Source organism: Hyla sarda, chromosome 3, assembly GCF_029499605.1.
Source record: "Hyla sarda isolate aHylSar1 chromosome 3, aHylSar1.hap1, whole genome shotgun sequence".
Lineage (NCBI taxonomy): Eukaryota > Metazoa > Chordata > Amphibia > Anura > Hylidae > Hyla > Hyla sarda.
In genome coordinates, this window is record NC_079191.1 from 405,502,915 (window position 1) to 405,516,370 (window position 13,456).

Genomic DNA, 13,456 nt, shown 5'->3' on the forward strand with positions numbered 1-13,456 from the left:
GCTGTGAAGGCAGTGGAAGCAAGGAGCAGATATCAGGCGGACCAAGATGGTGGAAGTGTCATTACTACTTAGGCGCAGAGCAGTACTGACCTCTGTTGTTTTCCATCTGCTCTAATCATCATTCCTCTCTATCCCCTGGATTCCACTGGCCAGCGTTCGGAAGTAAATGTTATGCACACTGTTTTTGCGCTGCGGGGGTCGGCCACACCCCTCGTGACATCACGAACACGCCCCATTAATGCAAGTCTATGGGAGGGGACGTGACGCTCCTCAATACATCGCTATGGCAGAGCTGGAGATTGCCAAAGGCAGCGCTTCGGCTCTGTGAGTTGTTTTGAGGGTGCATGTCAGCCGCTGCTTCATGTGATGGTCAACACGCCCCCTTCCCGCGGGCTGCCGGGGCCTCGTACAATATGCTCTGCTAATAGAAATAATTTTGGGAGACCTGATATATAGGTTACCCGTTGCTTATATATACCTCTGGTCTGCTACCAATTGACATTACAATTTCTGGTTAGATATATTGTTAAAATATAAATGTTTTGACAAACTGCCTTGACTGTATTTACTGTTACGAAATATTTACTTACTAAAGTGAAGAGATTTTGCATCTCAAGGTTATACAAATGTTCTTATTGGACTTCTCTCTTTATGACTGAAAATTTCAAGGTACTATTTGAACTACTCTACATATGTTGCAGACCGAGAATATTGAAAGCGTTATTTTCCCAATCTTGTATATTTCACTTAATGTTGATATTGTATGTTTTCTTTTTGAAAATGAAAATAAACAATTACAATAAATAAACAATTTACAATATAAAAAAAGAAATAATTTTCATTCATAGCGCTGAAGGGGTATATGTATATAGCTATATATCTTGCCCCCCACAGCGCTTTTAATATATACATGGCCCGCTGCTACTCCCAATGTTCATTTTTAAATCTCCCGCTGAGAGCCCTGATTGGCTCCTCAGTACCGGCCATTCAGGGCTTCCGCGGGGGATTTAAAAATGAAAGTTAAAACACGCGCAGGGGATATCGCAGGGGAGCGCAGCATGCTGCCCGCTCCCCTGCTTAATAATTTCTGATCGGATCGGGTCTCAGAAGTGAAACCCGGTGCGATCAATTCCTCAGCCCCTGTACTACAACCCCCATTATGGAACAGACTCTGTTCCATGATGGGGGTTGTAGTACAAGCACTAATGTAACCTCCCCAGCTGTCTACAGACTCCCGCTGCCAGGGAATTACTACTCCCATCATGGAAACAAGTCTGTTCCATGATGGGAGTAGTAGTAGTCCCGGCTGTGGGAGTCTGTAGGCAGAGGTGTTGGCCATACAAGAGGGATGTTATAACGGGTCTTAACAGATGAATATTTGTTAGCACCCATTATTTAATCCTTTATTATACATCCATTTTCACACAGAAAACCGATGTTTAAGAACGGATGAATGCTCATAGTTAGAGATGAGCGAACTTACAGTAAATTTGATTTGTCACGAACTTCTCAGCTCGGCGGTTGCTGACTTTTCCTGCATAAATTAGTTCAGCTTTCCGGTGCTCTGGTGGGCTGGAAAAGGTGGATACAGTCCTAGGAAAGAGTCTCCTAGGACTGTATCCACCTTTTCCAGCCCACGGGAGCACCTGAAAGCTGAACTAATTTATGCAGGAAAAGTCATCAACTGCCGAGGCGAGAAGTTCGTGACGAATCGAATTTACTGTAAGTTCGCTCATCTCTACTCATAGTGTGAAAGCAGTCTTATTACTGTACCCTCCTGTCCTGCATGTGTCAGTTATTACTGTACCCTCCTGTCCTGCATGTGTCACAGTTATTACTGTACCCTCCTGTCCTGCATGTGTCACAGTTATTACTGTACCCTCCTGTCCTGCATGTGTCAGTTATTACTGTACCCTCCTGTCCTGCATGTGTCAGTTATTACTGTACCCTCCTGTCCTGCATGTGTCAGTTATTACTGTACCCTCCTGTCCTGCATGTGTCGCAGTTATTACTGTACCCTCCTGTCCTGCATGTGTCACAGTTATTACTGTACCCTCCTGTCCTGCATGTGTCAGTTATTACTGTACCCTCCTGTCCTGCATGTGTCAGTTATTACTGTACCCTCCTGTCCTGCATGTGTCAGTTATTACTGTACCCTCCTGTCCTGCATGTGTCAGTTATTACTGTACCCTCCTGTCCTGCATGTGTCAGTTATTACTGTACCCTCCTGTCCTGCATGTGTCAGTTATTACTGTACCCTCCTGTCCTGCATGTGTCAGTTATTACTGTACCCTCCTGTCCTGCATGTGTCACAGTTATTACTGTACCCTCCTGTCCTGCATGTGTCACAGTTATTACTGTACCCTCCTGTCCTGCATGTGTCTCAGTTATTACTGTACCCTCCTGTCCTGCATGTGTCTCAGTTATTACTGTACCCTCCTGTCCTGCATGTGTCTCAGTTATTACTGTACCCTCCTGTCCTGCATGTGTCAGTTATTACTGTACCCTTTCCTGCATGTGTCAGTTATTACTGTACCCTCCTGTCCTGCATGTGTCAGTTATTACTGTACCCTCCTGTCCTGCATGTGTCAGTTATTACTGTACCCTCCTGTCCTGCATGTGTCAGTTATTACTGTACCCTCCTGTCCTGCATGTGTCTCAGTTATTACTGTACCCTCCTGTCCTGCATGTGTCAGTTATTACTGTACCCTCCTGTCCTGCATGTGTCAGTTATTACTGTACCCTCCTGTCCTGCATGTGTCGCAGTTATTACTGTACCCTCCTGTCCTGCATGTGTCGCAGTTATTACTGTACCCTCCTGTCCTGCACGTGTCGCAGTTATTACTGTACCCTCCTGTCCTGCATGTGTCGCAGTTATTAATATTTCATTGTGCAAAATTCATGGAAAAATCATGAAATCGTAGAACTTTACGGACAGAAAGCATTTCTATCCCGTTCTAGGAAAGTTGGGTGACAACCAAAAAAGCTACAGTAGTTCTTATCAAGTGTTATCAGAGTAGTGAATGGCAAATCTATCTCGTTTTGCAGGAAAGCATCTGACACTCCATGACAGAAAAGTCTGCTGGGAACCACAAGTCAGTGTTTCCCAACCAGGTTGCCTCCTGCTGTTGCAAAACTACAACTCCAAGCATGCCCGGACAGCCAAAGGCTGTCCGGGTATGCTGGGAGTTGTAGTTTTGCAACAGCTGGAGGCACCCTGGTTGGAAAACACTGCCACAAGTATTCCACCATGGTCATCGTCGGCCATCTTTCTCCCCGGAGTTACCCATCTGTAGACCTGTATTGCAAAATTACAACACACAGAAGTTAGGAGCCAGGATTCTGCACGTCACGTAATGCTGTTTGTTCGCTCCATCTCTGGCTTATGTTACGAAACCTGATGTCTTGTCTTCTATGTATTCTGGGTATGGCATCCAGGCATGGCTTCACTGCTCGCTTACTCACCATTGAATGTATAGAGACCGCAGGACACATTCACAGCAGCACTAATGTATATAGAATGTCTTCTATAGAACGTCAATCGTAATTAGTATCAAATAGATTTCCACTGATCCTTCTGTTTGGGAAATGTATGGGAATAGCATAGATATGTAAATACTCCAGTATGGTCGCGGTGTCAATACTTTGGCTGTGTAATTGGGCATGTAGCGGTGTCCTACTTACTGGAGCTGTCGGGAGAATCTAGGCCTGGTTCACACACTTCCCCCATCAGAGTTCACTTCTCGTCCATACATTGCTGGGAGTTGTAGTTTTGCAACAGCTGTAGGCACCCTACTTGGGAAAAATGTCATTAGATGGCCGTCACATCCCGCCAAAATTGCCATGTTCAGCAGAAACGTGTGTAATGTGCATTAGGGGTCCTTTAGAAGTGTTTTCTAAGGCTAGGTCTACACTAAAGCTGTGGCCTCACAACATAGTCCTACTGTAATATTGCATCTAAAAATTTTAATAGTCAGTGTGGTAAGGAGAGAAGCAAAAAAAATAAAATAAATAATAATAATAATAATAATAAAAAACAGCTTTGATGGATTTCGGCACAAGTTGCTTGCAACTTTGCCAGCCTGGGCCTCAATACAAGTGTCTGTGACTGAGATCCGAGAGAGCGCAACTGTAATAGTCAGAGTTTCCGCCATGCTGCTTAGATGTAATTTGTTGTCGGACAACACACGTTTGCCTGTAGAGCTAGATGTGTCATGGTGGCAAGTCCGTTGTATTTCTTTGGGGTATTGAGGTGCTGTTTCTGCTCAGGCAGGAGAGAACAAAATGCTGCCATGACTAAAGGTCTTTTGACCCCAAACACACAGGCTGTCACGCTCTGTATTTTGCTGTACAATCTTAAAGGGGTATTCCGGGCAAAAACATTTTATCTCCTATCCAAAGCATAAGGGATAAGATGTCTGATCGCGGGGGACCCGCTGCTGAGACCCCCCGCGATCTCCCTGCAGCACCCGCATTCTATGCGGGTGCTGAATCTCCAGTTTCGGAAACCTCCAGGTTTCCGGGACTGGGGACTTCATGCCACGCCCCCTCCATTCAGGTCTATGGGAGGGGGCGTGACGGCCGTCATGCCCCCTCCCATAGACATGAATGCAGGGGGCGTGGCGTGACGTCCCCAGTCCCGGAAACCCGGAGGTTTCCGTAACTGGAGATTCAGCACCCGCGTAGAATGCGAGTGCTACAGGGGGTCTCATCAGCGGGCCCCCCGCTATCAGACATTTTATCCCTATCCTTTGGATAGGGGATAAAATGTTTTTGCCCGAAATACCCCTTTAAATAAATTTCACCTTTTTGAAAGGGAACCAAGCATTACATTTTACCATATATAAAATGTGGCAATATATGGTAAAATCTTCTTCCTCACCATCCTTGGGGGACATTTCTGCCTCCAGGGATGGTGAGAATATGAAGTTTGTAAGTCTCCCCTGCCTTCCTGTAAGTAGTCCCCTGGCTGGGGAGCTATACTTACCTAGTCCCGCTGCTCCAGCCGCAGTACACCCCCTCGATGTGATTGATTGCCCTGTCATTGCTTTGCTCCCTAAGCAGATAGCGGTAGGACTTGCCAAGCATTGTTCCCTGCCCAGGGGACAAAATACAGGGTGGTGGGAGAGACTTACAAATGTCATATCCTCACCATCCCTGAGGGCAGAAACATCCCCGTGGATGACGAGGATGAAGCTTTTACCATATATAATGCATTACCAAATGTTACATATGGTAAAATCTAATGCTTGGTTTCCTTTAAGCCCAACCTGGTGCTGGACTGATTCAAAGATAAACGGGTGAGTAGGGATCCGCAACGTGTGTGTCTTTGAAGAAACGAGTCTGACTAGTCACTTACTAATCCCTCCCTCCTTTGCGGGTGTTGAAATGATAAATAAAAGGGATGATGGCCACATTCTTGTTCTACACCCCTCTTAACCTTCGCAGTTTCCTGAGTGCTTTGACGTTAGATCGAGCCAACACCGGTCATGTAACCAGAAGAAATGAGCAAAAACAAAACTATGACCTAGAGAGGAAGAAACGCGCCTGTTTTGGCTGCGTCCACCCCCTCGCATCTCAAATGTAAATTGGTCAAAACATTTGCTTGTGCGATAATTAAGAAACAAGGCGATGTAAATCCCCTTTACTTATCCCACACACCAAAATGTTTATTTCTGCCTCCGTAATGAGGCTTAATGAGCCTAATGTTTTAACATGCGGTCTGCTGGAAAGCTTTCATTGGCTCGGCTTGTCTAATTAGTATCGACACAGCAAACAGACCCTATCGGTATCAGGCCATTAGTCTGGCTGTATATACACTGTAAATACATCTTTATTATCTGGCCTCCTGACAAGCCATCTGCTGGAGAAACAATGCCGCGATTTAGCAGATGTTGGCATTGAACGATAAAAGCATCCATTTAGTGAGATCGTGCCGCTATAGGGCAGACAGTACAGGGTTACACGGTGAAAGTGGGCACGCAGCTCCTATCTGTAATTTGTAGTCACAGTTGCGGGGGAATGATAAAACCATGCTATTGTGGATTTATAATTGTAGTCTCGTTTAGAAATGCAAGCAGTAATTAACTCGGAATCGGCATTATACACCAGAATTTACATTCCTGCTGGGTTGGAAATGCTGTTTTAATAACAGTTTGTTTTCACTCCATGAAATTACCTAAGGGTCCTTTTGTGTTGCTCTCTTGTAGACGCTATTAACATTCTGAAGGAGATGCAAGAGAAAGATGTTCCCGTCAATGAGTCCACCACCGATTACTTCTTCCACATCCTCAACAACCTGGCCTTGAAAGGGGACATAGAGGGTTTGAACCTCGTCCACGAATACAGCGTGATGATGGGGCTGATCAATCCCAACGGCAGGATCTGTGCCCCGTTGGTGATGGTGCATTTGAAAAAGTAAGTAGTGGGCCCTCGAGATGTTACGTTCACTTACTGAAGTTAACCTTTTTATTATTTTTTTTTTTTTTTTTGCTGAAGTACCCGTATTTTTCGCCATATATGACGCACCCAATTTTAAAGGGTGAAAATCTAGAGAAAAAAAAAAGATTCTGAACCTTCAACCTGTGGACCTCCAGATGTTGCAAAACTACAACTCCCAGCAAGCCAGGCATGCCAGGAGTTGAAGTTTTGCAACATCTGGAGGTCCGCACGTTGAAGACCACTGGTATAGGAGGTAATACTCACGTGTCCCTGCCGGTCCGGACCCGACACCTGGATTTCGCCCGCCATCGCTGTCGCCGCGTCCCCGGGGTGTCCCTGTCGCTCCGGAACGTCTCTGATACCAGGTATCCTCGCTCTCCGTCGCCGCCATCACGACGCTACGCACGCCGCTCCTATTGGATGACGGGACGGCGTGCGCGACGACGTGATGATGATGGAGAGCGCCGGCCATGCAGGGGATCCTGGCACGGAGCAGACACCGAGGAGGCAGGTAAGGTCCCTCCCGGTGTCCTGTAAGCTCTTCGGGATGCCGCGATTTCACCGCGTCTGTCCCTAACAGCCCGACTGAGCAGCCGGGTTAGTGTCACTTTCGCTTCAGACGCGGCGGCTAGCTTTGATCGCTGTGTCTGAAGGGTTAATACAGGGCATCACCGGGATCGGTGATGTCCTGTATTAGCCGTGGTTCCCGGACGCTGATGGCCGCAGGGACCACCGCGATAGGACAGGGTTTTAATGTGTATTTGCTGTATAAGACGCACCAACTTTTCCCCCCCAGTTTTGGGGAAGAAAAAGTGCGTCTTATACGGCGAAAAATACGGTAATTGTGAAAATTCTCTTTTTACTATTACCGAACTAGTAATTGTTAATCCAATGTTAGCAGGAATGTCTTCAGTTTAATCTTAGCAGTTTTAATAGCTTGAGAAATTAATTACTAAAACCGAGGGCAGAAAGAGGAGTAAAACCTTCCCTAGGTTGTCAAGTGTCCAGGAGGCGGCCTCTTCTAGTGATCTTTGGGACTTGACACTGGAGTGGCCAATCATAGCTAAGAGAAGTGACCATGGGAACTCTATACAGGGAGCTCTGTGCCTCTAACATGAAGAGCCCACTTCCTGAATTCTTGCCATAGCAGCGACCAGGAGATTAAATAGCATTTTTATTATCTGTATGCAAACTGCTTGACCATGACACCAGGTATTATTCCATTAAAAGTACCAAAAATATGTCAGATTAACTCTTGTTTATCTGGGTGTCCTGTAAGCCAGTATTATATCATTTCATCCAAAAACACAAGTCCAGGAAGCATGGACAGCTAGACAGCTGCTTGGTGAAACCTTCACAAAGAGAGAGTTGCTATTGTTTTCGCTTTTATATGGAATTTAAAAGCAAATTTATATGGAAATAAAAAGCTGGTCACTTGTAAATTAAAGGGGTAGTCCAGCTTAGAAAATTGTATCTCCTATCCAAAGGATAAGGGGATAAGTGTCAGATGGTGGGGGGGATCCGATCGCTGGGACCCCCACATTCTCGCACCCGGCTCTCCCCCAGCAGTGTCGATACACCCCTCCATACATCTCTATGGGAGAGCCAGAGATGCCCAAGTACAGCGCTTTGGCGCTCCCAGAATGATGAATGTAGGGCGTGCGCCGACCCGTGCTCCGTGCAGGAGGAGAGCTGGGGCACAGGCTGTAGATCGCAGGGGGTCCCAGCAGTCAGACCCCCCGCAATCTGACACTTATCCCCTATCCTTAAAATACATTTTTCTAAGCTGGATAAACCCTTTAAAAGGGTTATTCCAAGATAATCAGTGGGAGTCTGACCACTAGAAACCCCAATGATTACAATAACGGAGGCCCCTTGTCCCCGTGAAAAAGTATCAGCACATATTCTGCACTGCTTCTCCATTATATCACTAGGTGACGTCAGAAGATAGCAGAGTGGTATATTCAGCAGTCATCAAGTGAATGGAGGACTGGCCGAGCATTATGTTGCACCTTCCTCACTTATTAGTTGCCTGTAGTTAATCTTTGCTACCGTATAATCTCTGTAAATGTTCAGAAACTTCAGTCATTAAGGAATCCATGTAAAGTATTACTCAGCTCTGAGGAGGGGGATGCAGCTGCAGTTATCAGTCGTCCAACAACAAAAGAGAGTGGGAAGGCTGAGGCGCAAGATGAGTTCCTGCAATCACACATCACACCAGCAAAGCCCTGCCTATACCTAATATAAATCAACAGCATCTTAATGATCTACAAACTAATGGCCACCAGTTGTTGCAAAACTACAAATCCCAGATGCATGCTGGGACTTGTATGTATTAAACATCTGAAGGGCCGCAGTTTGGGGACCACTAAACCAAAAAGAAAAACATAAGTAACTACTGTATAAAGATGTCTGTTTTAGCAAGATGCAGTAAAAAGCATCTTTGAATTCTTGCCAACGCAGATGAAACCCCTTCCTTCCAGTTTCTTGAAAGGGGTACTCCGCTGCTAGACCTCTTATCCCCTATACAAAGGATAGGGTATAAGATGTCTGATCGCAGGGTCCCGCTGCAATCTCCCGCAGCACCGTCGTAAACAAACGATCGGTTCCTGCGGCAGTGGTCGTGACATCATGGCCGCACCCCCTGGTGATGCCACGCCACCCTCCATTCATGTCTACCGGAAGCCCATAGACATGAATGGAGGGGGCATGGTGTGACGTCACAAGGGGGCGTGGTTGTGACCTCACGATCACTGCCTCCGGCTCGGAGCGTTCTCAACTAAATGTTCAGAATGCTGGAGCACCGGAGTGCCCCTTTAATCTTTGGCTGATATTAGCAGTGTACATCAGCTTGGCATCATTGCTGAAACAGGAAATTCTAAGAAAGTGGGATGGGGCTTAGCAGGTGCAATGATCAGTGCATTGCTAGACTGATATGCTGGGAGACCACCTTCAGTCCTGGCATTATGTAGTTGCTTCTGTGACACATACCCCCTTTATAAACATTTGCCTGAATTGCAGTGGAATTCCCTTAACACTGTGGCCTCTTTTTACCAGAATAACCCCCTGGCCACACTGCAAAAGTTTTTCAGGAATAATGGACATAATAAGATCAAGGTCGTGCCTTGGTCTCCATATTTCCTAGATCTTAATCGGATGGAGCATCTGTGGGATGAATTATGTGCTTGCAGGGGATACCTCTGCCCACAATCTTGAGAACAGGATTCCACAAGCTCCCAACTTATTGATTGATAGCCAAATATGGACAGTCCTATTGACAATAAATGGTTCAGCAGTGAACATACTTAACTGCAACTCCGAATTGAGTCAAAATTACAGGGATTGGCAGATAAGTAGATCGATCACATGTAATGTTACTCAAAAAGGATAGAAGACTTTCAGTTTGGCATTTGTTACAGTTCATTTCCCCCTGAGGATGCCTCCTTGTGTGGTGAAACATGTTGGGAGATCCTGTATATTAGTCCTGAGTATGTACTTCAGGTGCAGTTAGCCTCAACTGTGGTTTATTATAGGTAGAGAGTGCCAGTTGGCAACAGAGTTAGTGTTGTTCTGTTACACATGGGATATGTGCTTGTTTTGTTTTTTGTTTAGTTTTTTGTTTGTTTTTTAGTTTTTATTTTAGGCTCCGTATATTAAGTCTACATACTTTAGGTCACATCACCTTCATAGGATCTGTAAAAACAGTTACAACTTGCCCGTTGAGCCAGTATATCTAAGGCTGCTTTCACACTATGAAGTTCACCCGTTAATAAACGTACGTTTGAAAAATAATTATTAAAAGCCGTTAGTTGTGAAGGGAGAAATAACGGCACGTGCACTAATTTTTCGCCCGTCACAAGAAACGGGTAAATTAACGGACGTTATTTTTAACATTGAAGTCTAATGCAAACGGATGAGCCCTTATGTCATCCGTTTGCACCCTGTTTTATAATATCCGTTATTACTTCTGAGCATGCTCAGAAGAGGTGACATCAGCAGACTCATGCAGTGCTGAGGGATTACTACTACTACTACCATCATGGAACAGACTTGTTTCCATGATGGGAGTAGTAATTCCCCACTGCGGGAGTCTGCAGGTGGCTGAAAAGGTTACATTAGTGTTTGTACTACTACCCCCATCATGGAACAGACTGTTCCATGATGGGGGTTGTAGTACTGGGGCTGAGGGATTGATCGCATTGTGTCTCACTTCTGACACCCGATGCGATCAGAAGTTATTAAGCAGGGGAGCAGGCGGCATGCTCCGCAACACTGCGATCACGATGTATTTTTTACTTCAGGGCTCCCTGTGGGGTTTTTAAATTAACAATGTGAGGGGACATATGTATATTAAGTGTTGTGGGGGGGGGGGGGGGCAAGAGATATATAGGGTTGCGGGGGGGAGGGAGGGAGGTTAAAAGAGCGCTATATATCTAGCCCCCAGCGCATTTATAATATGCCTCCCACTGGCGCATTTATAAAAATATATACCCCCGCCAGCCATTAATAAAAATATGACCCTGCCAGCGCATTTATATGTATATATCTATACCCCCCGCCAGCGCATAATGTGACCCCCTCTGGCGCATTTGTCTGTTTTCCATTGCAGCGCTATCTGTGAATGTTATATCTATCAGAACGCATGCAGCAGCCGCCCGGCCAATGGTGCTGACAGATATACTTGTCATTCATAGCGCCGGCAGCTGTATATGTATATATAGATGTGCTGGGGGGGCGCCAGACATATAGTGTTATCTGCCCCCCACAGCGCTTCTATATACATATGCAGCCTCCGCGCTATGATTGAATAGTATATGTATATAGAAGCGCTGTGGGGGGCAGATAACGCTATATGTCTGCCCCCCCAGCACATCTATGTACATATGCAGCTGCCGGCGCTATGAATGAATAGTATATCTATCAGGATCATCTGGCCGGCGGCTGCTGGATGCGTTCTCATAGATATACCATTCACAGATAGCGCTGCAATGGAAAATTAAGACAAATGCGCCAGCGGGGTCACATTATGCGCTGGCGGGGGGTATAGATATATACATATAAATGCGCTGGCGGGGGTTATATGTTTATTAATGCGCTGGCGGGCTAGATATATAGCGCTCTATGACCCCCCACACACACACACACACACACACACACACACACACACACACACACACACAACACTTTTAATATACATATGTCCCCTCACATTGTCCATTTTAAAAATCCTGCTGGGATCCCTGATTGGCTCCTCAGTACCGGCCATTCATTAAAAATGAAAGTAAAAAATACATTGTGCACATGGCAGGGTTGAGGAGCATGCCGCCCGCTCCCCTGCTTAATAACTTCTGATCGCATCAGGTGTCAGAAGTGAGACCCAGCGTGATCAATCCCTCAGCCCCTGTACTACAAACCCCATCATGAAACACTCTTCCATGATGGGGGTAGTAGTACAAACACTAATGTAACCTCCCCAGCCACCAGCAGACACACGGAGCTGGGGAACTACTACTCCCATCATGGAAACAAATCTGTTCCATGATGGGAGAAGTAGTAGTCCTGGCTATGGGAGTCTGTCGGCAGAGGTGTTAAAACGTCCATACATGACGGATATTATAATGGATCTTAACGGATGAATATGCCCGTTATTTGGACAGACATTATTCATCCGTTAGCATCCGTTAATTCACCCGTTATTATACATCCGATAACAATACATTATAACGGCCATTTATTAACGGGTGAACTTTATAGTGTGAAAGCAGCCTAAGCAATAAATAAAGACCTTTACAACAAGCTAAACTAGCTAGGGATCATGCCCAGTGGACATAGTAATAGTAGCCATAACATGGCTAACATTAAATGGGTTGTTTTAGGGGTAGGATTAATCTCCTTAAGGTTTATTTTTAACCCCAGGCTTAGCCCGAGGGTTTGATACTCTTGCAACCTCTTCATGCCAGATACCACAAGGCACCTTCAGAGGTCTTGGGATGTTCGTTCCTCTATGGAGCTATTATGGTGGCAGTAGGATTACCTGCACGGTATGGTTTTTATGATATGGCCGATAGTGTTTGTACAGTATATATAGATATCCAGTTTTTGTGTTCACTTATCATAGTGTTACGTTATTATGATAGTCCTTGCTCTTGCATCACCTACACTGTCATCTTTCCCGGTAAGTAAATACGCCTGTCCTACCACACTATATCAAAGGCAACTCTATTGTTACAATTAAGTATTTAGCACTGGAGACGGAGGACAAAGGTGCCGGTACTCGCTCACCCCAACGGGATAAGACAGCGATAAGATGGCTCCTCGTCAAGGATCGCTGAGTCGTAATTAGGTTACATTCATGGCTATTGGTTTTTGAAGGATGATTGGTAAATGACGGTCTTGATGTGCTTTGTACGGATAGTGTTCGATAGGGTGGATTTTTTTTATTTTTATATGTATTTTTTTTTTTTTTCCCCCTCTGTCAGAAAATCCTGTTGAGTCTGATAATGTAAATGTGGCATTTTTTATGCCGAACAAAAGAGCAAGGAAATGAGCTATCTTGTCTAATCATTCAGTTGTTTAACACAGACTCCCGGTGTAGACTTAATTGGCTGGAAAGCACTTGACATGTGAAGTTAGAGCTGCTCGAAATGCGTGTTTGAGTAAATTCTAAAATAAGTGACAGCTAAATTGTACCTAGGGAAATTACAAAGCCTTCAACACACTTAATTTTTTTTATTCTTTTTTTTTTTTTTTTCTGGCGAGGATTAGTTGTGGTGAGGATTTCATCACTAGTCTCCTTGAAGATTCCTAATTGTCGAAAGGGATGAAACGGCGGCCAATTTGTGTTAACCCTCTCCTGCCTGGAGGCAAGGTTAACCTGTTAAAAAAATAAATTAAAAAAAAAACACACCCACAGAAGGATCTGGGTCTTGTTTTTACGACGTGTCCACTTCTGAGGCCTTTACTTTTTTTTAAGCAGATGGGATTGAGGTTTATAAGATTTTTTTATTTTTTGCAA

General features: G+C 45.1%; 1 protein-coding gene across 1 annotated transcript in view; it reads left to right on the top strand.

Moving 5' to 3' along the window:
• LRPPRC (leucine rich pentatricopeptide repeat containing) overlaps window positions 1-13,456 on the top strand; it is a 203,060-nt gene that overhangs the window by 101,590 nt on the left and 88,014 nt on the right. Inside the window, exon 23 of the mRNA XM_056568127.1 lies at window positions 6,210-6,417. Coding sequence (XP_056424102.1) covers window positions 6,210-6,417 — 208 coding nt within the window. The remainder of the gene's footprint in view (window positions 1-6,209; window positions 6,418-13,456) is intronic.